The sequence below is a fragment of the Diadema antillarum genome, unplaced genomic scaffold (assembly GCF_040938485.1).
Source record: "Diadema antillarum isolate AM-2024a unplaced genomic scaffold, OU_Dant_1.0 seq00000220_RagTag, whole genome shotgun sequence".
Lineage (NCBI taxonomy): Eukaryota > Metazoa > Echinodermata > Echinoidea > Diadematoida > Diadematidae > Diadema > Diadema antillarum.
In genome coordinates this window covers 696,392-719,897 of record NW_027271274.1, presented here as the reverse complement: position 1 = coordinate 719,897, position 23,506 = coordinate 696,392, and the positions used below count along the sequence as shown (strand labels likewise).

General features: G+C 38.1%; 1 protein-coding gene across 1 annotated transcript; it reads left to right on the top strand.

Annotated features, from left to right (window-relative positions):
* Positions 1-21,969, top strand: LOC139729150 (sodium- and chloride-dependent neutral and basic amino acid transporter B(0+)-like). The gene is made up of 15 exons (XM_071640079.1): positions 1-45; positions 5,315-5,560; positions 8,420-8,773; positions 10,563-10,740; positions 11,567-11,698; positions 13,483-13,825; positions 14,337-14,469; positions 15,071-15,205; positions 16,288-16,391; positions 16,932-17,056; positions 17,512-17,624; positions 18,210-18,338; positions 19,919-20,134; positions 20,746-20,910; positions 21,664-21,969. Exons 1-15 carry the CDS (start codon positions 1-3, stop codon positions 21,967-21,969), a joined length of 2,724 nt encoding a protein of 907 aa, XP_071496180.1.
* Positions 21,970-23,506: the final 1,537 nt, after the last annotated feature.

The following is a 23,506-nucleotide window of genomic DNA, read 5'->3' as shown; positions in this document are numbered from 1 at the left end:
ATGGGGAACCCCGATGATGACAAGAATGGCGTGATAAAACCAAAGGTGAGTTACTTTATTAACATTTTGTTGTCTTCCTAAAGGCCGACTTGGTACAATCTGTTCTGTACGTCGCCGCCGGACCCAGTTTGTAGTTTGGTATAATTATTATGATTCACTGAGTTTATTTTTGCTCGTTTAGTGCCAGGTGTCAAATAAAGAGAGTAGATTATAAAGAGTATCACCAGATGTATTGCTAATACTGGAGTTGGTACATGTGATGGTTGTACACTAGTTATTGTGTTCTTCATAAAAATTGATATGAAATGATCTCGATCTCCAACACTGTCGCAATCGATGATAATGCTTGACGAAAAGCCGCAATACCAAGTAAGATAATGGTAAAACAGGACTAAATCTATAGAACCTGTCGTACAATATTTCAAATAACTGGTTTTTTTTTTTTATAAAAATGGGGCTATCATAATAGTATACATTTTTATATTGAAGCAACCGTAGTAGTTTAAGCAAGAAATGAAAAATACCTCTCTAGATAAGACATGATAAGTAAAGCAGTCATTGTATTACCATGTTAAAATCAACATTTATAAGTGTTTAGGCAGCATAATATATCAAAATTTGGTGCATGGTTACGTCACAAGCAATCACACCCAAATGAAAATTATATGTATAACAATCACAATTGTATTGGGTGCGCTTCTGCGTGTGAATCCTATATTGTGTGGTATATCCCTATACAAATTAATGTATGTTGATGGATAGTGGATATATGAGTGGAAAGGAAGGTTGAGACTTGTACAACAGAAAATGAGAAACAGAAAGGGAGAGAGAGAAAAAAAGAGAGTCATATATTATGTCCTATAGGAGAAAAGAAAAGAGTACGTGTTTAGACGGGCGGAAGAATTTCAAGATGCATATCATGCACTGTTATCAATTTGGTTATGCCAAGTGTGTCGTATCATCGCTTGTGCTGTATACCACATAGTTATCTGCCGGAATTAATGCTGGAGTATATAGGGGTCGACGAATAGAAAACAAATACAAATGAGCTTTTGTTCCAAATGAGTACTCTCGACAATCATGATTTATCATTGGTAGAGCAGTTCGGTAGTATCCCCGGGAAGGTATACCCATGCATTGAAACCATTAAAGTGTAAAGGCTGCCATTTTGTTCATCTCTCCATTGTTTGCCAAATACACCTATCATATCCACTGTCGATGCTGTTGACTTAGGGACTAAATGCAGTAAGAATCACTGCCATCCGTAACCACCTTCATTTGTTCATATTTGCCAAGTAGCGCATATTCGCTGCCCTGGCATTTCCAGAATTATCCTGTATAAAAAAAGGGAAAAACCGGAGTGTGACGATCACCATGTGGGTCACATAACTCAAAGTTCAAATCCGTTTGTGCGCTGTAACATGAGGAGAACAGAGCCAAGATCTTGAGCAAACAGTTCGATATATTATGTTCCAGTGTATATGGTATATGACACAAAAATAGTACATCTTGTACATGAATAAAATGCATGGTGAAGTGCATAAACTCCCATGCAATAATCATGAGCTAGAATAGAATTAAATGAAATATGTAATGCAAGTGCATGTTGACTTGTATTGTGTGGTATACTGATGGCTATGATGACACCTTTACCAATGCTCAGCATCATTCTGATCCTTTTCTTCTCAAATATCAGCAAAATGTCATGGTAAATATTATAGGCTGTTTCATTTATGCGACAGAATGAATAGCAATTTGAAATAGAACTAACGATTTTGATAACTAATGATCAATGATCAAGGTTACCGCAAATTTATGATTGAATTTGCTTATTCAGTTCAGTGAGGTACGACTCTGAATTCGAAGGTATACTTTGTAAAGTTTACAGCGGTGTATGGAGTTGACAACTTGCGTGTATGAGGAACATTTTGCTCCACATTATAGCAGAAGATTGTGCTATGATAGATAGTAAAATCAATTCTGAAAGTTTAAACAAAAACGAGCTTTTCTCTTTTAAAGGGTCATGCACGGTGATAATGACTATACTTGCAGAATCATACCAAATAACATTATACGTCGCAAGTACCATCTTTACACGTAGGCTACTTACAAGGTCATTATTTTATCTTCAATAACCTTTACAAAAGTCACAATTGTTCTGAAATACAAGTAAATTTGGTTCGAGCAACAACAACAAAGTTGGTATTACATGGTATAGGAGGACGTGGGTGTATAATCTTCTTAGTTTTATTTCTTTTTGACTTCTTATAACCAAAGAGGGTGTACAATTGTACATAATCATAAAATCCATGGGGTAAGAGCAGACAGGTCCTTGTATGAATGCAGATAAAGTCTATTATGTCTGTTTGTCAATGCGTATGATACGATTGGACTGAATTCCGTCTCACTACTGTATATAGACCAAGGCAAAACGATTCATCCGTGTGTCACGTTGAAGACATAGGGCAGCGATGAATCCCTGTAGGTATATAGACGTGCACAACAATATAACCTAGTATACGATATGATAGAATAATACGCAACAATCATACAAGGCGTATTGTGAATAAGTCGACTGTATGTGAATGCACTATGCAATGTACTGTAATGCATAGTATAGATAAATTATGTGCATGCGTGTATCTGTGTTTGTTTACTATTGATTATGAAGCCATGTATTTATAATCATAATGCGTGTGTCGGTGTCTGACTCTGTCTGTATGTATGAATATCCTGCATTGGATGTGTTTGTTTGGAAACTCAGCGTTTATAGGAAGCAAATAAAATCAACGGAAGGCCGCTTTTGTCAAAGTTCATCTTGGAGGTTCAAAATTAATAATCTGTATGGGTCTCGTAAATTCAACGTATCATGATTATTTTGCATCACAATCTCGAAACGAGAGGTCATGCATTAAGCATATAAAAGGCGTTTAAGAGAATTCCCGTACGACAGGTAGACTGTGAATGTAATACTATAATAACTGATAAAAAAAAAGTCACCTCCACTTTCATCCACGTCCGTCAAATGGGTCAAAAGTGGGTACCAACGAGGGAAGGTGAAAGGATTACGTGCATGTGTCTGTATAGAGTAGATGAATACTGTAGTTAGAATTTTGTCAACAATCAAGTAAAATTAAAGAAATATCACACCTGAGATAGTCAAGTTGGAAAACTTATTCAATGTGATTAGCTGGGCTTATACGGAGTAGAACCATGGAGAGAGCATACGACGTGTCTCCTCCAAGACATAATATTATCATCAATTACTTTTAACTCCAAATATTAACGTTTCGGATGAATCAAAATCTACATCAACTCATTTCAGTCAAGTTTGTATGGGTGTGTATAAACGATAAAGATAATCCTTATATTCATCGTAACGCACATGGAGAATGCCAACAACGGATGTCTTATATGATAACATTCGCATCTTTAAAACCATGCATGTTTAGTAGTGTTTAGGGGGAGGAACGTATCCGTGTCTCGAAGTGAAACGCGTTTTTAATATAAAGATATATCCACCTCCCTGATATAACTATATTGTGTTTAAAACTGTCCAAGTACTAAGGCCGAGGAAAATGGTGTGAAATGTGCGACTTGTTCTGCTCAGCAGGAATTATAACGACCGCGCAATGGAACATTTTTAAAAGATGTCACTGTTATCACGAATTATCATTATTCTAACGATTGGTAATGATGAGACATTGCAATGTAAGGACGAAAAAGTTTCATTATTTTGGTATTTTACATCAGCATGCTATTAACTTGTATTTCAGCTCGTTCAACTGCAAAGTGAATGTGTTATTCTAGACGGAAGACATCAATGAGTTGTATAGAATTTGTATCGTAAGTGTGAAGTCATTATTGAGCATTGGAAGCTTATTGAAGTGTATAAAGGTCTTCAGGATATGCAGATGGTATTTTCGACACACGTGTATCTTCATTAAAAAAAAAAAGAAAAAGGTCACTTGTGGGAGTGGAAATCAGGCTACAGCAGAGTGGAACAATTGTCCCGAGAAATAGCACTTGGCATTTAAATTGATCGGCATATATAGTCATGATAGTGTTCCTACAAAACCCAAGATGCTATTAGTAAGCGAAACCGAGGATCGAGAATGGGTCCTATATATACATGTGCATAGAGACTAAAATGTGTGTAGTCGTTACACCTTTGTTATATCAATGAAAGGACGCGTCAGACAGTGCGAGTTTTCGTAGCCACAAAAAGACCTGATGTCAAAATGAGTTTGTAACGGCGCTTCGATCCGGCTTCGTCTCCAGTACGTCGATAATGAATACACGTACGAACAAAATATTGAATTCTCACGAACGAGTGCGTATTCGCACGCTTAGAGCGCTATAGGCTTAGACAGACTGTAGTTTGAAACACTTCCATGCTTGTAATCTTTCCTTTATGTAAGAGCAAAACTGGAAAAGCTTAGAAGGATAGAGAGAGACTGTTGGACTGAAACAAGACCTATAAAGCTCCTCTCTCGATCGCGGGCCTGAAATCGATAATCTCGATCTGAATGTACAACAAGATTTGAATAGCCCTACGGTAATAGGAGATTGAAAATTGCTTACGGGTACAACCACTAAGGACATGCATGACAAGTGTCATTGTGGCTGACTCGTTTCAGCGGATCTACAATCCTTTCGCTTATTCCAGTCTGCACTAACGTCATGACATACATATCTGTAGCATTATTAGCAGTATCATCAACAGTTATTGCCATCCTTATTATTACTCGCTCCGTACTTTATCCAGTGTCATTAATAGAATTCTTTATCTTGATTTTAAAAAAAGTAATCAGTTTACATAATTCATTGGAAATGTTATTGCTAATCATTCACAGATTTGATAAAGACATAGTGTGATCTCTTCTCCGTACATTGTTATGTAATATTTTCTATCAGCATTGTCAATTATCGTCATTGTCATCCTTATCATCAGTCCCTACTTTATTAAGTGTCATTGATAACATTCTTTAAACCAATCGATATGTATGAATTATTCACTGAAAATGTTGTTGCTAAACGTTCATAACTTTTACAAAGAAATCACTGTGATCTCTTCTCCGTATAACTCTCTCACGCTTATATAGTTTTGTGTATGAATCAGCTCTTATCATTTATTCAGTGACTGATCTCTACCTAGTTTTTCCTTATTTATCTACCAAATTAACTAAATGACCATGAATTGAACTGTTATTTTCTCGTTTACGATGTACTGTATATACGGTTTAACAATATTTCAGTATTTATGTACTACTACTTCTGCTACTTCTACTCTGATGCTAACTGTTACTACCAGACGACCGCGCCCACTCCCTCAGCCGCTAGCCTTGCCTACCTCCCTGCGGGCGTGTCGTTGAGTGGGCGGAACACACCGGCATCTCGCGCCCCTGTCAGCGGGCGGAGCACGCCCTCTCATCTGCCGGCAAGTGGACGGAGTTCGCCCTCCTACTTTAGACCAATCAGTGGGCGTTCCTCGCCCGACTCGCTGTACTCCGCCTCCTTTGACCCCAGCAATCGGCCAAGGACTCCATCACGCACAGATGTGAGTTCTCTACTTTTTTGTGGCCCGACCTGTTCCTTTGGTGTTTATTTGTTTGTCGTGTCCTTCAGTTTCAGCATTCATTATGCTATCCTATCTATCCCGCTTTCTGTCTCAGTTGTCATGGGGATTGCATCCTTTTCAGCGGCTTTTGTTTTCCATTGCCTTTTCAGCTTGTGGTGTGTTGCATGGTTTTTGGCGTATTTTCTGTTTGCTTTGCCTAACCATTACATTCTGACCAGTAGGTCATAACCATCGCATTCAAACTATTATAGTTATTCAAATCATTACATTCAAATCATTGCATTCTAACCACTATACATTATGTAACCATTACATTCAAGCTCAACCAGCTAATTTATACCTTCGTTCATTCTTAATCGAAAATAGAATAAAAACGAACTTTCTGTTGTTTATAGCAATACATCTGACTGAGCGTTAATGCGGAACAGATCGTTCCGCGATAACACACTTTCAACGTCAAGTATCTAAACTCATCGCTGTCATCATCATTATGCTTCCACCATCTTCCATCTTTCATCTTCACTTTCCAGCCCATGTCGTCTTGGATTAACGGTATTTGAGTGGGTGATTTGAGTGAACCCAAATTGAGTGATCTCTTGTACATCATAGATTGATTGCCTTTTTGTGTGAACTCAGTCTTGTCATTTGCATACCATTTGCATGCTTTTATTCATTCCGCTTAGTGTATGTTTCAGGCCGTTCTCGTTTCTTTATTCATCTTCTCTTGTTTTGCTGCGGGTTTGGAATGACTGGATTTGCGACTAACATTTTGGCAATGTTTAGGCACAGATGGAAGAACCGGTTGGTTATTACGTGAAATCATGTGAGAGGGAAAATCAATTAGCAATTTTTCATATTACATGTACATAATTTCTTACCTGTCAATATATTCGTGCTCTCAGTTATTAGCTCCCGATTATACCATCACTCATCCGCCTACTGTTAACTCTATTTATTCATTGTTCATTTTGTTAATCTATCCATTTACATCTTTCTCTATATCTGTGTCTCCTTATAATTCATATTCCTCTTTACTTATCATTTACAGTGCATATAAGTATGTCACAATTGTATCAATATCTCACTTTTAAGTCTCTATCCTAATTCATTCTGAGACTTCTTATTCATGTTATATAGTCGTGTGTTGTCATCGATAGAAGCATCCAGTGACTATAGAATAACCCTCAAAATCATATAGGTTAGATGTCTCAAAGGCAATCAAGGGTTGTAGGATAGAAAGAGAAGGTTTGTTTTATTTTTGTTTAACGTCCTACTGGTGCGACAAAAATGCAAATTGAACGTTGTGGATTTTAAAGGCTTCTGCCCTTGAGTCAACACGTTTTTTGTTTTGTTTTGTTTTGTTGTGTGTTTTTTTTTAGACTGCGTACTTCTAGGACCTCCATTTCTATTCTCCTCATTTTTTGTGTGTATCTTTCCAGTTGAGGTTTCTCTGTTTTGATACAATACTCTCAAAAGGTTGCGATTAGCTGTAAGGCAGCAACCGCCATTATTTTCTTAGAACTTACTGTAAGCTATGGTAATGAAATGTCGTTATCTATTGATGGTGTTTGTGTTCTTTTATGTTAGATATACATGATGTAAATAAAAAAAAATCAAGCACATGTAATATTACGAAGATACATGTAAAATTACACACGTAATGATAATAATAATAATAATAATAATAATAATAATAATAATAATAATAATAATGATAAATCGAGCAAATGGAATATTACAAAGTGTCGCTCGCATTTATTCATCACAAGGTACTCTGGTTAGATGGTGATACCATTCTTGATTTAGATTATGTGATCACTGATTATAGATAGATAAATACCTAAAAAGTTACAACGGAGTCCTTGAATTTGAAACCTTTCATGTGGCAATTAGAACTAGAACGAATACATCTTGTAGAGCGCGCCATTTCTAGCGATATAATTTTGAGGAAATTTGGGTAGAAGAAAATAATGCAAACACGAAGGAAGTGCCACAAGACAAAAGTATTTGGCAGATGTGAAGGAGGCAAGACATTCAGATTTGAAGACTTCGTGACAAACAGCCGAAAACCTATTGTCTTCATGCTTTTGTAGAAAATCAAAGAAATATTTCAATATGCTGGAGAGAATTCTGCGATACAATATGAGTATCAAACTTGTTTATGCGCCAAAAAAAAAAAAACACACTCTTTAGAATAAAAAACGTACTTTGATCTTAGGTTGAACTTTGAACTTTATTTCATGGTTGTTGACACCACCCCCCCCCCCCCCACACACACACACACTTGAACAATGCAATTAATGGAATGTTGTATGGGAGCGAATTCTTTCTATAAAGTTCAAAGGTTCGCTGGATGTGTGCGTTGTCTTTATTCTCGCTGTTTGTGCGTTCGTCTTCTGTCCAACCCCATAATAATTATGTTGGGAGGTAAGATGTCCTCCACAAAATCTGTCAGCACGTCGATGTTGACTATATGACTGAAGGATATCTTTTGTGAAAATGAACAATCCCCTCCCATATATACGGTATAAATACCAGTCTCTTATCTCCTATTCATCAAGGTAACAAAACAATTTCGTGGAGCTAGGGGTAGGGATACTCCACATGCTTTTCATTTGAGGTAGAGTTTGGCTCCTTATGATTCAGTTCCGTGACCCGCATTGACCATGAGTTTTATTTGACCTTTTTTCAATCTTTTCGCAGTAGCTATGGCAACGGCTATTCGACACTGAATAAACCGGTTCATGTCCTCGTGTTTTCTGGAAACTTGGTCTTCTTAATATTCCTGATATAAAACATGTTTACTATGAATTCTGCATTACAATATATTTTGTATAGCCTTCAGTGCCACGTCCTCCAACGGCGTCCAGTCTCTCGTACCTCCCCGCGGGCGTGTCCCTCAGTGGTCGACCCACCCCTGTCCAACGCTATATCAACACTTCCAGACCCACGCCCGTGTACCAAAACCCGCCCCCTGTCACAGCCGCGGCACCACCTCCACACAGGCCGACAAACGGGCGGTCCACGCCTTCCTCCATCAACTCGGCCCCTGACACAAAGCCAAAGAAGCCCCCTCGCCCCTATGAGTCGACATCCCGTCCTCGCAAGGAGGAAACTACTTCATCTCGTCCTCGTTCGACAGACCCACCTGCATCAAAACCGCCTTCTCGTCGGCCAAGCGAGGGTGGTGTGGTAAGTGTGAAGTGACTCATACAGTTTACTCGGTGTCAGAAGGTCTTTTATCTCCCATGCAGGACTGTCCTTTGAATGAAACGACCTTCCGCAGGATTATACTAACTCTTTCTCTATACTTATCCCCCCCTGCTCTATATAACTCTTTTGTATCTATTTCTTTCTTTTTTCTCTCGATTTTTCAATGTGTGGTATTTTGCGATCTAGTATGAACAGCAGAAAATAGAACGCAGAAGAGCTCGTGCTAACGATCTATAATGCCTACGGAGTGTTACTGAATACATTTTTTCACAGTATGCAACTGTCGCAGATCATTCTGAAAATTGCATTTCATATTTTGTCGTGTATGATTATTTGATGAACATTTAGTCTACCCTTCTTTAATATTCTTTTCACTGTAAAGGCATGACCTGGGCTGGGTGAAACAGGGAGGCCTGATAAAAAAGAAACGAATAGCTCATTTTTTCTTCTATTCTTCGTCTTGCAACTAAATTAGAGATTCCAATGAAAACTTTAGGGATAGATCAACAACAGACATTGTTGCAATTATTTTTAATAATATTCTTTTTTAGAAAATACTTCATACGCGATGTGAAAAAAAAAAAGATAATTCCGGTTACACATTGCAGTAAAAACGGGCAAATAAAATACAAGGAAATCTAGGAGCGCATTGCGTTCACTTACAGGGAATCCAGCAAGTTGCTGCTAAAAGCGAGTAATTTCGCCCAAATCCGCTATTGTGGCGCCACACGAAGAAGAAACCAAAACAGCAACAACAAAAGAAATGCATACAGCGTGTGCGGTATATCTTTTCCCCTGAAGAGCTAATCTATACTGTCTATTCCGCTTTGCTCTCTTTGCCGTCTGGCGTTCTGGACGCTTTGTAACGAATCTTACAAAGGGAATAAAAAAAGGGGCAGACCTCTATACCTGTTCACAAGGGGAAGTATTGTGCCCGTTACGTAATCCACAAGTAGGTGCCATCCCTTCACAAAAGGCATTAGTGTGGCGAGGACCCCTAGTTGAGTTCCAGTGAAAACCTCTCACCCCGTACATAATAATTATAAATGGCTGACTGATTTGAATGGATTTCTACATAGAAGCATCCACGTTTGACTGGATCAATGATAATGTCCTTAAGAAAATAACGGAAAAACACAGAGACAGAGATTAAGAGTTTAAGAATTATTTCCTCCTTCGTATTGAAAAAAAAAAGTCTCAGTGAGGTGGTATTACATTTCCATGGCATTGTTCTAGTTACTATGCATTCTTTAAATACTTGTCTCCACGATAAAGCATTTGCCTGAACTTCAGTAAAAAAAATAAAAAAAAAGAACAGGCCCGTACTTCTGAGATAAACATGTGTGTAAGAGGCTTTTAGATGCACAGTGAATTCTTTTGATTGTTGAGGGGTTTAATCAATTGCTAATAAGTAAGTATACTAGTAATAGCAATACATCTCATGCTAACATGCCTGGATAAACGTTTCTGCCTGTGTGTCAGTTTATAAAAATGCAATTAAGCGTGTATGCTTAATGGCACAAAATATCCGCTGTTTAAAACAATGTCTGCGACGCGATGCCAACGCATGTTGATGTTATAATTATGATTATCATTATCATTATCATTAATATTTTGATGATGGTGATGATGACAACGAGGAAAGTAATAAAAATTATTAGTAGTAGTAATAGTAGTAGTAGTAGTAGTAGTAGTAGTAGTAGTAGTAGTAGTAATAGTAGTAGTAATATCATTATTATTGTCATAATCTAACTTTCATTCTTTAAAGAGTCAAAATGGCAAGGACAAATCGCCAGACGATGAGGATAAGGAGTTTAAGGGTGACGAGAACGAGGAAAGGGGGAACTGGACCAACAAAATGGACTTTGTTCTCTCCTGTCTCGGGTACGCCGTGGGCCTGGGGAACGTGTGGCGGTTTCCATACCTTGCCTATAGGAACGGTGGCGGTAAGTATCAATTATCGAATACTGCTTGCTTCTAAAAGAGATAGTATAATACAAAATATCATAAAACAGTCTGCATGTTTAGAAAAAACTTTTGGAAACAGAGTAAGCCGAATTCGAATTGCGTTAACATGTCTGGGGTTAAGGAAGTCTAGTTTTCTCTAATTTAGGTTGAAAATAGTATGTTATATACTATTATATCTATAACTTGTTGATACTCTGTCATGTCAACTATGTATACCTGATTTTGGTCTTTAAATCAAGCCATGGTCCGTACGTCTATATATATTCAGGGCCCATTGCTTGTACTTGTCTCGACTTTAATTTCACTATTCTGTAGAGAAGCAAACAAGGCTCCGTGTGTTAGCACTGATTCAGTGACTTTCTTCCTTTGTTCATTGTCTAATGCTGCTCGATTGTGATTCTGATGTTGCTTGGCTAACGTAAGATACTTCTGTGTCAAAGTAGCTGTGTGCCGCGAAAATAACTATGTGTATTTGAGAGATAGATATATAGATGGATAGATACAATAGATAGATACATGTAGATATAATAGATAGATAGATAGATAGATAGATAGATAGATAGATAGATAGATATAGATAGATAGATAGATAGATAGATAGATACAGACAAACAGACAGATGAAAAGAGCGGTTTGCGGGTGTATGAAATTGATATGTTAAAGTTACCGCCTATGCCAATGTTCAGATGTTGTGGAGGAGCGTATCAGGGCCTATATATTTGAAATATTTAAGAGAGCAAGTCTATATATACATGGTATACAATCTACATCTTTCTCCTCTTATTCACAACGATATCCGCGCAGGTGCATTCCTGATCCCTTACGTCATCATGTTGTTTTTCGCTGGTCTGCCGCTCTTTCTCATGGAGGTTTCCTTCGGTCAGTATTGCAGTTTGGGGCCAATCTCGATGTGGCGTTGCGTCCCTCTCATGCGAGGTGAGTCAGCGAAACGTACAAACATAAAAACAGGGCAAACGCAATACCATTACATGCAAAAGGATATATCAGTCAGACAACTTTGCTCTCTGGACTTGAAAGACGTTGATGTCTGCTTCCATGAGAGAGGAAATACTTTGCACGGGAAAAGAAAAGAGGAACCCCAAAAGGTTCAGTTCTTCTCAACAAATTCGGCACAATATTCCAACATAAACGATTAATGTAAATGCGCATGTATATTGATGATAAACTTCTGGTTGATAATTTGTTTTCATTTTCTGTGCACATCTTACTATTAAATGAACTAATTAAATTGTAGAAGCTTCGTGATCATCAATGGTAAAAACGTTTCTGTCAGGGCGGTGAGTTGGCTCAGTCGGTAGCGCGTCTGCCTCACGATCACGCGGCCCGGGTTCGAACCCGAGTCTGGACTGAGCAATGTTGTGTGTAAGCATACCGTCCCCTCTTTAAAGCAAGAGGCAAAACACTCTGTCCCTCGGATAGGACATAAAATGGAGGTCCCGTGTATGAGAGAGTAACAAGTCATGCACGTAAAAGATCCCGCTTCATTCATTCATCGTAAAGAGCAGGGTGTTTAACCCGGTGAAGTGGTCCCACCTCAAATCCAACTGGACCCCATGGAAGACCAGCTTAAAGGACAAGTTCACCTTCATAAACATAAGGATTGAGAGAATGTAGCAATATTAGTAGAACACATCATTGAAAGTTTGAGGGAAATCGGACAATCCGTTCAAAAGTTATGAATTTTTGAAGTTTTTGTGCAGTAACCGCTGGATGAGAAGACTACTGCAGTGTGTGAATAACTTAGATGTCACATGCGTACAACAATATAAGGAAAATATAAAGAGAATTTCACAAAATTTCATCTTTTGAAAAAAGTACGCATTCCCCCTACTCGTTACCGACAAATGTTATGGGTAATATGATTCCCCCTGCCTTTAGAAAGAGGCAAGTCAAGTGCTCTTTTATTATGCGAAAAAAGTGAAAATATGTTGAATTTTCTTTACATTTTCTTTATACTGTTGTACGCATATGACTCAGAAGCTGTAGTAGTCTCCTCATCCAGCGGTTCCAACACAAAAATTTTAAAAATTCATAACTTTTGCATCGATTGTCCAATTTTGCTCAAACTTTCACTGATGTGTTCTACTAATATTGTTGCATTCTCTCAATCCTTATGTTTATGAAGGTGAACTTGTCCTTTAACGTAGCTGAATATGGGCTATCCAGCCATCTTCTCAAACGGAAAATGAACAAACAAACAAACAAACAAAGCTTATGTATCGTATGTAATTTTGAGGCAGTTTGTGCAATACAATGTCGATTCAATGCGTTTTCGCGTGTTAATGGCGACACTGTTTACAAAGAAAACAACGATCGTCTGTCGAGTACGTCAGTGATCACATGACCAAATTAATGACTGCCATAATTTTGCTGTTAGTTTATTCAGTCCCTCGTTGAGAATAGCTTGTGTGTGACATCACGTGGAGAATAAAAGGCAAGAAAGGGACAAGAATAAAAGGAAGATCGCTCTTTGTGCCGTCAGTGTATATTATGTGCGAGTGATCAGGAACCGATTCCCATGAACACGGCTCATGTTCTGCATGATATTTATTTCAATGGTCCATTTTTCGTACTATTTTTGTTTGGCTTGTGCTGTTGTTAATGTGTTTCCAAGCTTATCAAACCCAACATCCTTAGAATGGTCCGAATGTTTTTTGTTTTTGTTTTTGTTTTTGTTTTTTTGTTTTTTGTAACAACAGGTGTCGGGTACTGCCAGATGGTTACCGCCGCCTACGTCGGAATCTACTACAACGTGATCATCATGTACACCATCTATTACTTCTTCGCTTCGTTCACCAGCGAGCTGCCGTGGACGGGCTGCGAAAACACCTGGAACACCCCCGCCTGCTACGACCTCTACGACAACTGCATCGACAACGGGGGCATCGTCGTCCACAACGGCAGCTGCCTGGCGCTCGAGTCGCTGGACGACGCCACGCTCTCCTACTACAACATCACCCACAACCTCGGCGGCTTCAACATCTCGGCCTACGTCGACCCCATGGCCGGAAGGAGGGAACTCGCCAGCGAGCAGTACTGGAAGTGAGCGAGAAAATGCAATATGCACAACACCTACATTTAGTTTGCTATTGGTAGTTATTTCAGAGTTGCAGGAGTAAAGTTCCATTGAAGACCGTGGAGTCGCCAATTGCATGATTCCAAAACCTTAGTAAATTGGTTGACAAATTTTCTTTTTGCAACAGCCAATCTACCTCAGCCCATGAAGTTTGAAATTTGTGTCTTTAATATATATATATATGTATATATATATATATATTTTTTTTTTTGCCATGATATCGTCTATCAGCAACCAATATCGAAACGGAAGCATGTTATATATTCAGCGGTCACATCACAAATAAAAATAATGGTCTTCAGTACCTTGTATTATCATAATACGGGTAGAAAAAAAAACCAGATTCTACTGCGTTTGAAGAATCTCCTAAAGAGCATATTAGTATTTAGGTTATCATCAAAATCAAAAGTATGAAAGCATATTTTCTTATTTCCAGTCATCTCAATCCTTCTCTAAATACCCACTCTCCCGGTGTAGAAACGCCGTGCTCCAAGAGGCGCCGACGATGAACGAACCGGGCGGGGTCATCTGGCAGCTGGCCCTCTGTCTTCTTGTCGCTTGGATCATTGTCTATGCCTGCCTCGTCAAGGGGATCAAGTCATCCGGAAAGGTGCTCTTTATGAAAATGAAAATGAAAATGAAAATGAAAATGAAAATGAAAATGAAAATGAAAATGAAAATGAAAATGAAAATGAAAATGAAAATGAAAATGAAAATGAAAATGAAAATAAAAATAAAAATAAAAATAAAAATAAAAATAAAAATAAAAATGAAAATGAAAATGAAAATGAAATGAAATGATTGGATATAGTTGAAAAAAAAACCCTCATGATTCACCGGCGATGAATCTGTCTTAACTTCATGTCCGTAGGTTGTGTATTTCACTGCCACCTTCCCTGCGTTGTCTTCTTCATTCGAAATGAAATGAAATGAAATGAAATGAAATGAAATGAAATGAAATGAAATGGAATGAAATGAAATGAAATGAAATGAAATGAAATGAAATGAAAAGAAAAAACCTCATGGCTCACCGGCGATGAATCTGTCTAAACTCCGTGTCCACCGTTTATGTTTTTTACTGCCACCTTCCCTGCGTTGTCCTCTTCCTTCTAAATGAAATGAAATGAAATGAAATGAAATGAAATGAAATGAAATGATTGGAAAAAAATCATGGCTCACCGGCGATAAATCTGTCTAACTCCATACCACAGGTGGTGTACTTCACTGCTACCTTCCCCTACGCTGTCCTCTTCATTCTCCTCATCCGAGGCGCTACTTTACCCGGGGCTGGCAACGGAATTCGCTTCTTCGTCATACCTGATTTTAGCAGACTCAGCGATGCCAGGGTAAGGGACCAACCGTGAAGTTTTCCTTTCCCAAGTTAAACTTTGTTATCGCTTTTTTCTTCTGTCTCCATTTTATGATATTTTCAATTCATTTTCTACCTTTTATATTTCTACGAGGTTTCAGTATCTGTTTAACATGTATATATTTCCCAAGTTAGATTGTTTATCTCATTGTCTTATTTGAGATGTTGAGTTTCAGTGCTTAATCCTGTTACTTTACGTACGAATCTTTGTGACCCTAGACATTTCACTTATATCCAGCTTGCCTTTACAGTTTGTTTCTCGCCGTTTAGATATTTCCGATGGCTCAGTTTAATCGATTGTAAATTTCGTTTCTGTCAAAGAAAGCAGCAATCTATGTTTAAAAAAAAAATCAATTTGATATAGTAATTACACCAAAAGATTTTTATATTATTAGCATTGTTAGTTTTTTTTTTATCAGTGCGCCAATTATGTTATTTTTTTTCTTTTGGGATATTTCAAAAGTCCAGAGAAAATACAGATAAACGTACAGTATAGTTGCTTAAGCTATCATTATAAGCGGGGAAGTGGGAAGAGAATGGATAAATCGATACTGTCAGAAACTTAACAGGTCATAATTACTGCAATCATCATATCTACTAATCATGTAATAAAATATTTCCAAATATTGCCGTTTCTATTTCCCAGGCTGCGCTTGTTTCTGTGTGATGCTCGAGGTACACTTTGTATGACTTTCTTGAAATTGGTCGTAAAATAAGGCTCTTCAATTCAAACAATCATTAAACATGAAACAAAGTGATCATAATATATGAGCCTTGTATGACAATTTTGACGTGAACCTGTCTCGATCTTCGTTGCTGTCTATAGCAATTCATACAGTGAACATTTATTGGTTATGACAACTTTATTTGCCAACTTTGTGAGCTATATAATGAATGTATAAAGGCAAATGAAATGAAACATTAATAGACTATGTTATATAACCCAATCAGTCAAATGTTTTATTTCTCGGGAATATTACTTGAATTACTGTCTTTGTTTTTGTCTTTTCATGAGTGAAAATGATTTTTTGTTTTCCAATCTTGCCGCGAAATCAACAGGTATGGCGGGATGCAGCTATTCAGATCTTCTACTCGCTGAGTGCGGCGGGCGGCGGTCTGGTTACTCTAGCTTCATACAACAAGTTCCACAACAACTCATACGGGTAGGTCAAGCCATTATCGTATTATAAAGCGAAACAAATCAAGATATTCAATCAGCGATATTTTTGTAGCTGCAATTTGTTCTGCCACTCCGTTTTAAAGCTATAACTTTTTTTTTCCAAATTTAAATCAAGTTTTATTTCGAATACTACATTCTTCCCTATTCAATTACAAAAATTCATTCTTAAACAAAGATATATAAACATATATATGTGAAATTATTTGGCAAAAATCATTGCATTATCGGAAAAAAAAAGAAGTCCATGTAAAACACACACACACACACACACACACACTCACACTTGCAGAGATGTGGGCCACTCAATATATTGAACTTACAAAAGAGAAAAAAATTATATGATTTTTGAAAGGGCCTTCTATTTTCATTCCACACCTTTTCAATTTTTCGAATTGTAAATGGTCTTTTTTTTAAAGAAATGTAACTACATGTAGTTGATATCCTTGATCAACATTGCAAAAACCAATCAATTAGATTGCTTTTACTTCAGTCTGTATAAGAGTCGATTCCTCTCTCTCGGCAGCGATTCAATGTTCGTGGCCATCGCCAACTGCTGTACCAGCGTCTTCGCCGGCTTCGTCATCTTCTCTATCGTCGGATTCATGGCCCACGAACTCAACCAGCCCGTTGAAACCGTCGTTCAGCAAGGTATCGACAATTCGATAATTAGACAATTTTAATCAGCTCATTATGAACCTGTTCAGTAACATATTCCACATCGAACATTGCGCATACTTTTTTTTACAATAAAGATAGTTGTTTCCAACTGGTAGAAAGATGTATTGATAAGAATTGTTCTCTTGATAAGCTCATGGGTTGGTCCTTGGAACAAAGTTTACGAAACGATTATATCATGCCATTTAGATATATTATGCCAACAGCAACAAAACAATCGGGAGGGGGAGGGGGTGTTGTGAGGCTATTGCCTTGTCTGAGTTTCAGATGGTGAATGAAAACAACGGCAAGAAAGTGATCGTTCCGTTGCAATGTAATGAATAACGATAGTAGTAGATAGACATGATAGTACACTCAGAACGTTCTTACGATTATGATACCTTTGAGTTCGTGCCAACAGTTGCAACGACAATTTTTTTTCCCTGCAGGTTTTGGTCTGGCTTTCATCGCCTACCCGGCCGCTGTGGCCCGCATGCCCGTCTCCCCTCTCTGGTCTCTTCTCTTCTTCGGCATGCTGATCACTCTTGGGCTCGATAGTCAGGTTAGGAAAACAAAAAGAGTTCGTTCTTGTCATATTTCTGTTGTCTATGCCACTTTAAATTTGTGATTGTTTGTAAGTCAGTTGTGTTTGTGTTTTTCTTTTCGCCCTGTGTGTGTTTTATTTGTTTTGTTGTAGTTTTTGGTGAAACTTTTGTCCGTGGGTTTTTATTTATCTTACAAATAATATGAATTTTGAAAACCAAAAATGATCGCGACATTTTTTTTTTCAAACTTGCGTACTTCAAACATCGCCTCAGTCTTGAAAAAAGGGGGAATGGATTTCCGTTTTCCTTCGTGTGTTCTAAACTATGCTATAGATATAGGCATCAGGATGTATATCGAATCGTGGTATGTCTAGCTCTTGAAACAAATATCATGTGCCTTCCACATTCTGTACCGATTCTGGAATCGCTTAGTATTTTGGTTCTTCGCATTGTCATATCATTACATTCTTCGCGTTTCACATGCAGGCACCAATTTCATCACGTCCAAGTACAGGTTTCATTGTTCATTGTATATGATAATATCTTGTTATGTGTGAGGATTTTTCATGTCTAAATTCCGCTGATTCTGTCTCCTTTCGTAGTTCGCAATCATGGAAAATCTTGTCACGGCTCTCGTCGACGAGTTTCCACAACTGCGGAAGAGGAAGCCTTTTGTTCTCCTGGGGGCGTGCGCTATTATGTACTTCCTGGGCTTCTCTTGTATCACACACGTAAGTAGATTTGGTGGTAAGGGGCGTGAGGTATTATTTGGTTGGCATGGTGATGACTGCGTGTCTGTAGAAGAGGCGGTGCTAGTGACCAAAGTACTTTGAGCGATGTCCATGACAGTGATGAACAATAGTAATGATGACGACAACGATGATGGTAATGGTGATGTTGTTGTTTGATGATGATGATGATGATGATGATGATGATGATGATAAGGAAGAGGAGGAAAATGGGGAGAAAAAGAAGGGAGAGAAGGAGGAGGAGAAGGAGGGGTGGGAATTTTTTTTTTTTTTTTTTTTTTTTTAATCATGACTTTATTCAAGTTCAAGTAAGTGTGAGAATAACAAATATACAAAAGAACCAGGTCCACCGTTTCATTCAAAACGAATGGCAGGTTTAGACACGTACATGGGGATACAAAACAAGAATATTAAAGTTTACATTATTGCAACCCATATCACACATAGAATATCAGATATTACCGGTGATCAATCAATAAAAACAATCAATACATAATACTATTTCTGTGTTACAATAACAGCAGTGATGTAGTTATCATCCGCAGTATTATAATGATGACAAATGATAATGATGACAAACTATAATGAATGGTCTAAATTGTCAGACCTTCACCACTTACCACTAACGGCGGGGTTGTGTTTGTGCCCCCCCCCCCCCCCCATCAAGAAAAAAAAAATGGAAGAACAAGAAGAAACGAAAAAAACGAAAATCAGAGAGAAAGAAAAGATAAACAGAGAAGGGATGAAAAAGATGGCATGTAAGAGCTATGTCGAATCATATCACTGGCCAAAGTTTTGTATTATCAGGGATGTCGGCTACAACAGATACAGTACATTCCCGTTGTAACAAACACGGTTATAACAAAATTCTCATCACAACGAGGTAACGATTCAGATCCCAAAATTATCATATTATATCATATCTGTAAAAACTTTACTGTTCGATTATAACAACATTTCGATATAACGGGGAAAAAACGCCGGTACCGAGGACTTCGTTATGACGGAGTGCACTGTATTATGGACGGCTGGTGAGATACGAGAATCATTATGTGTTCTAGCAAGACGAGTCTTAAAGGGACTGTACAGTACTGGTTGAGATGGGGATTCATGTTTTGAATATTCCTAAGTGAGATAATGAGAAGCCTTTTATGAAATATGAAAGAGCATGTAATTTCAAGAAGGATTCAATGTTTATTTGAAGAAATTGGTTTTCAAATGGCTGAGATATCTAAAAAATTGATAATAATAAAAGGCGACAGGCCACGCCTTTAATTAAGATCTCTTTGTTTCACCTTGTTTTTGGATATCTCAGCCATTCCAAAACCGATTTTCATCAAATAAACTTTTGATACCCCTTAGAATTACATGCTCTTTGACATCTCATAGAATGGTTTCTGAATATCTCACAAAACGTTAAAAGCTAAATCCTCACCTCGACCAGAACTGTACACGCCCTTTAAGAATTTGATGTGATTCGAAAGACAATTCTGAAATATTAACGAATTGAGATGATAAGGTTGACGTTTTTCTTTTATTCGCTCCAAAAACAAAAACTCTAGACGGGGAGCTACTGGGTATCTCACCTGGACAGCTATGGAGCCTTCTTCAACTACCTCGTTTACGCCCTGCTCGAGTGCGTGGCTCTGGCCTGGATCTACGGGGTCAAGCGGCTGGTCAACGACATTCGGACGATGTGCGGCGATAAGTGGATCGGCCATTGGTCCTTCATGTGGTGGCCCATGAACTGGGCCGCCTTCACCCCGGCCCTTATGTTGGTCAGTTTGTAGCTAATTTGCATACTATATACTTGACTTTCTGTGGTCAGATCTCTTTCGTTAATTTCCCAATCAGACTGCAGCGAAGTTTCATTGATGTGTGTTTGTTTTCATTGGCTATGAGCATTTATCAAAAGTAAGATAAAAAAACAATTTTAGAGCATGACAATTTCATTCAACATTGTTCTGTGGGACCGAAAAGGGGTCCTCATTTTTTTCCTTTCTTGGTTTGTTTGTTCTTTTAGCAGGAAACGGACGCTCTGAGATTTACCAAGCCAGAAAAAAATATAACATACAATGTATACAGCAAAACAGCAAAATTAGATGGGAAGAACACACAGGAAATGTGACACACTGAAAGGATGATAAACGACAGAATAAGAATGTTCTTCTGTGTTCTTAAGTTTGCGTATTTGTTTTTTTTTTTTTCACTACTTTTGTTTGTTGTGTCAGCGCTATAATCATTACTTATTTTCAATGATCGTTTCTTCATTTCAATTGCATACTGCCATTCTTAGTGAACCAGGATTGATGCATACTGTATGATTTGCCAACGGCGTCTTCAATAACTTTATCGCCTCTTTTGTTACTGTTTTTTTTTTATCCGTCAGTTCGTGCTGATGTTCAACTTCTTGAACTGGGAGGAGCCGAGCTACAACGGGCCCTTCCCGACTTGGGCCGTGGCAGTCGGCTGGCTGATCACCCTCTGCTCGCTCATTTGGATCCCCGTCGTCATCATCTACGAGTTCGTCATGACACCGGGCTCGCTGTGGGAGGTGAGGACGACAACGACAACAACTGTGTATATAATTGATTCCGTCTTTGCCATTGTTTGTTCTTGTTTGTTTGTTGGTTTGTTTGTCTTACGTATTCGGAGTTGCCCTGACGATTGACGTTGTAATCCATCCTTTCAAATCGCTTTCCAGTGATCTAAAGCTATAGACTCTCTTAGGGAAAATGATGACAGGTACCCTTTGGGACCTAATTCTATGTGCATGGTTTCCTTTATTTGGTTTGGGACCATACCGTACGTCAGTTCCATTTGAAAAAAAAAAGGAATGTTGTCAATCATAACTGCCAAGATGCATAGCGTAATATATTTCATTTTTTGTCTTATTTCATTTTCTCTTCTCTATACTAGAGGCTTGTTCGGAATTTTGCTTTATGTGAAATATGAAACGATGACGATGATGATGATGATGATGATGGACGTTGATTATCTTAATTTATATCTATATTATTATTATTATTATTATTATTATTATTATTATTATTACTACTACTACTACTATCATTACTATTATTATTATTATCATTATTATCATCATCATCATCATAATCATTACTATTGAATGTATTACCATCATCAATATCATCATTTCTTATTTGGCAGTACATGTAATAAGATGATACCAATCATAACTCAAGTGGCAATGATAATGGTGATATTGTTGATACGACAAATGATAGAAGGAACAGTAATTAATGTTTTCAATCACAACTTTCTTGGGAAAAAAAAATATCCACAGCGTTGGGACCTGATATCCAACCCCGAGGACGTGTGGGGACCCGCCCTGAGTAAGTTCCGCCTGGAGGCCTGGAAGGTCCACCATAAGAACGGCACCACGATGGGCGGACGGCTCGACATCGACGGCAGCGGTCGCCGCTGGTACCCGGGCGACATCCAGCTCGACGACGAGGAGGAGGAGAATGAGGAAGTGATCATCGACGCGGTAGGTGGAGGAGGAGGCGACGATGGACGACCACGACGAAGAGAGAGGAACGGAGACGCAAGCATCGACGCTAAAAGGAATTCCGAGTCCAGAATAGTCTAGGTCACACCAACAGTAGAGTGGATGGACCTGTCACAAAAATAACTTGCGCCTTCACGGAGCGGATACATTCCCTTTCAATATTGATTATCCGCACGTTGTGATCCTACACAAAATATGGTTGATATAGAAATCTCAAACTATTCAAGCTCTCATCGAATCCAGAGTACTGGCGTGATGGCCACCATCTTGCGTCCACTACATCGCACCTCGCTATCCAGTGTGTATATAATGAACTTCTCCTCAGAGATCAATGGTCTTTGCGAACATTAGATGGGATGGGGGCAAGAAACAACGTCTTTCAACAAATATTGGCCAAAAAAAGGAATTTTATATATAGGAAACGAGGTGCCTCTACGTGAATACTCCAACTCCAGTTTTTTTCTGGTACCGGAGTGGATTACAGGGTATTTTTTAAACAAAAATGTAGTACCAAAATGTTTTTTATTTTGTTTTCTCATTTATCATGTCTTTCGTCTGGTTATGGTTGCCTTAGATGCATATCAGGGTAATTTAGCCCTAGGAGTTGATGGGCTAATGTGTTTATCCGTGATCGTTACGAAGTGCTTTCCATACTATGCCATGACTTTTACGAACATTGTGCATATGCATTAGAACATATCACCCAGAATGCATTTCAGCTTTATCTGGCTTCAGTTTTATCTTAATCTGGATTTCTTTTTAAAAAGATTAGTGACATTTCCTTTATTTACACAGGAACAAGACTCATTTTTGGATGATGGCTGCTTTACTGTCTCTAAATAATTGTAACGCGAGTCTTTTTTGCAAAGAGAGCTTTCTAAACTGGAAAGCGTTGGAGTTTTATTTTGTTTGTTTGTATGTTGCTTATTACCCTTTGTAATTACGTATCACCACCCCATTGGCGTTGTGCTAGTTTGGAAGGTTATGGCCTTTATACAGAAATAAGACTACTGCCTTGAAAATTGTCTTTCAAGAAAAGGTTGTGGAAAATACGGAGTCATATTGTAAATCAACATTGATCGATTCAAAAAATGATTCCATGATTTGCAAATAACGTTTGTTTTTTTGACAACTCTAAGCGCATCGCAAACCTCATCTAACGTCTCAGTATAATTAGCACTTTTTAAAAATTAAATACAGGATTCTAATCTTCATTCTTGATTTAAAGCCCTTGTCAGCAGAAATTGAGTCGCCCCAACCAACGTCTGCACTTCATTTTTCCTGTGAGTAATAAGACGGGGCAGGTCGATGACTTGTAAATACAGTCTACTCCAATGTTCTGTTGATACATATATTGTTCTAAAAGATTATCATCAGGTAGTACTATTGAGGACACAAGAAGTTTTTTTATACAGATTTGGCAGGTAACTATTGCTTTTCCACGGCCCTGTCAACCGAACCAAATTGTCCTCTGCTTATATACAGTAGTCATTTGTGCCCGTCATTCTTTTGTGCCTTTTCTGCACCCAAATCATGCATCTATACATAAATTGAAGGGGAACTCGATGCACGTGATATTTTCATATTAGAAAACTAGAAATATATTTGATACACATAA

What these genes read in the sequence shown, in the direction of transcription:
- LOC139729150 (XM_071640079.1), top strand. Translation starts at nt 1, where the DNA reads ATGGGGAACCCCGATGATGACAAGAATGGCGTGATAAAACCAAAG. An exon ending in GCCAGCGAGCAGTACTGGAA is followed by an intron (nt 13,826 to 14,336) that starts GTGAGCGAGAAA and finishes CTCCCGGTGTAG; the next exon opens with AAACGCCGTGCTCCAAGAGG. An exon ending in TTCCACAACAACTCATACGG is followed by an intron (nt 16,392 to 16,931) that starts GTAGGTCAAGCC and finishes CTCTCTCGGCAG; the next exon opens with CGATTCAATGTTCGTGGCCA.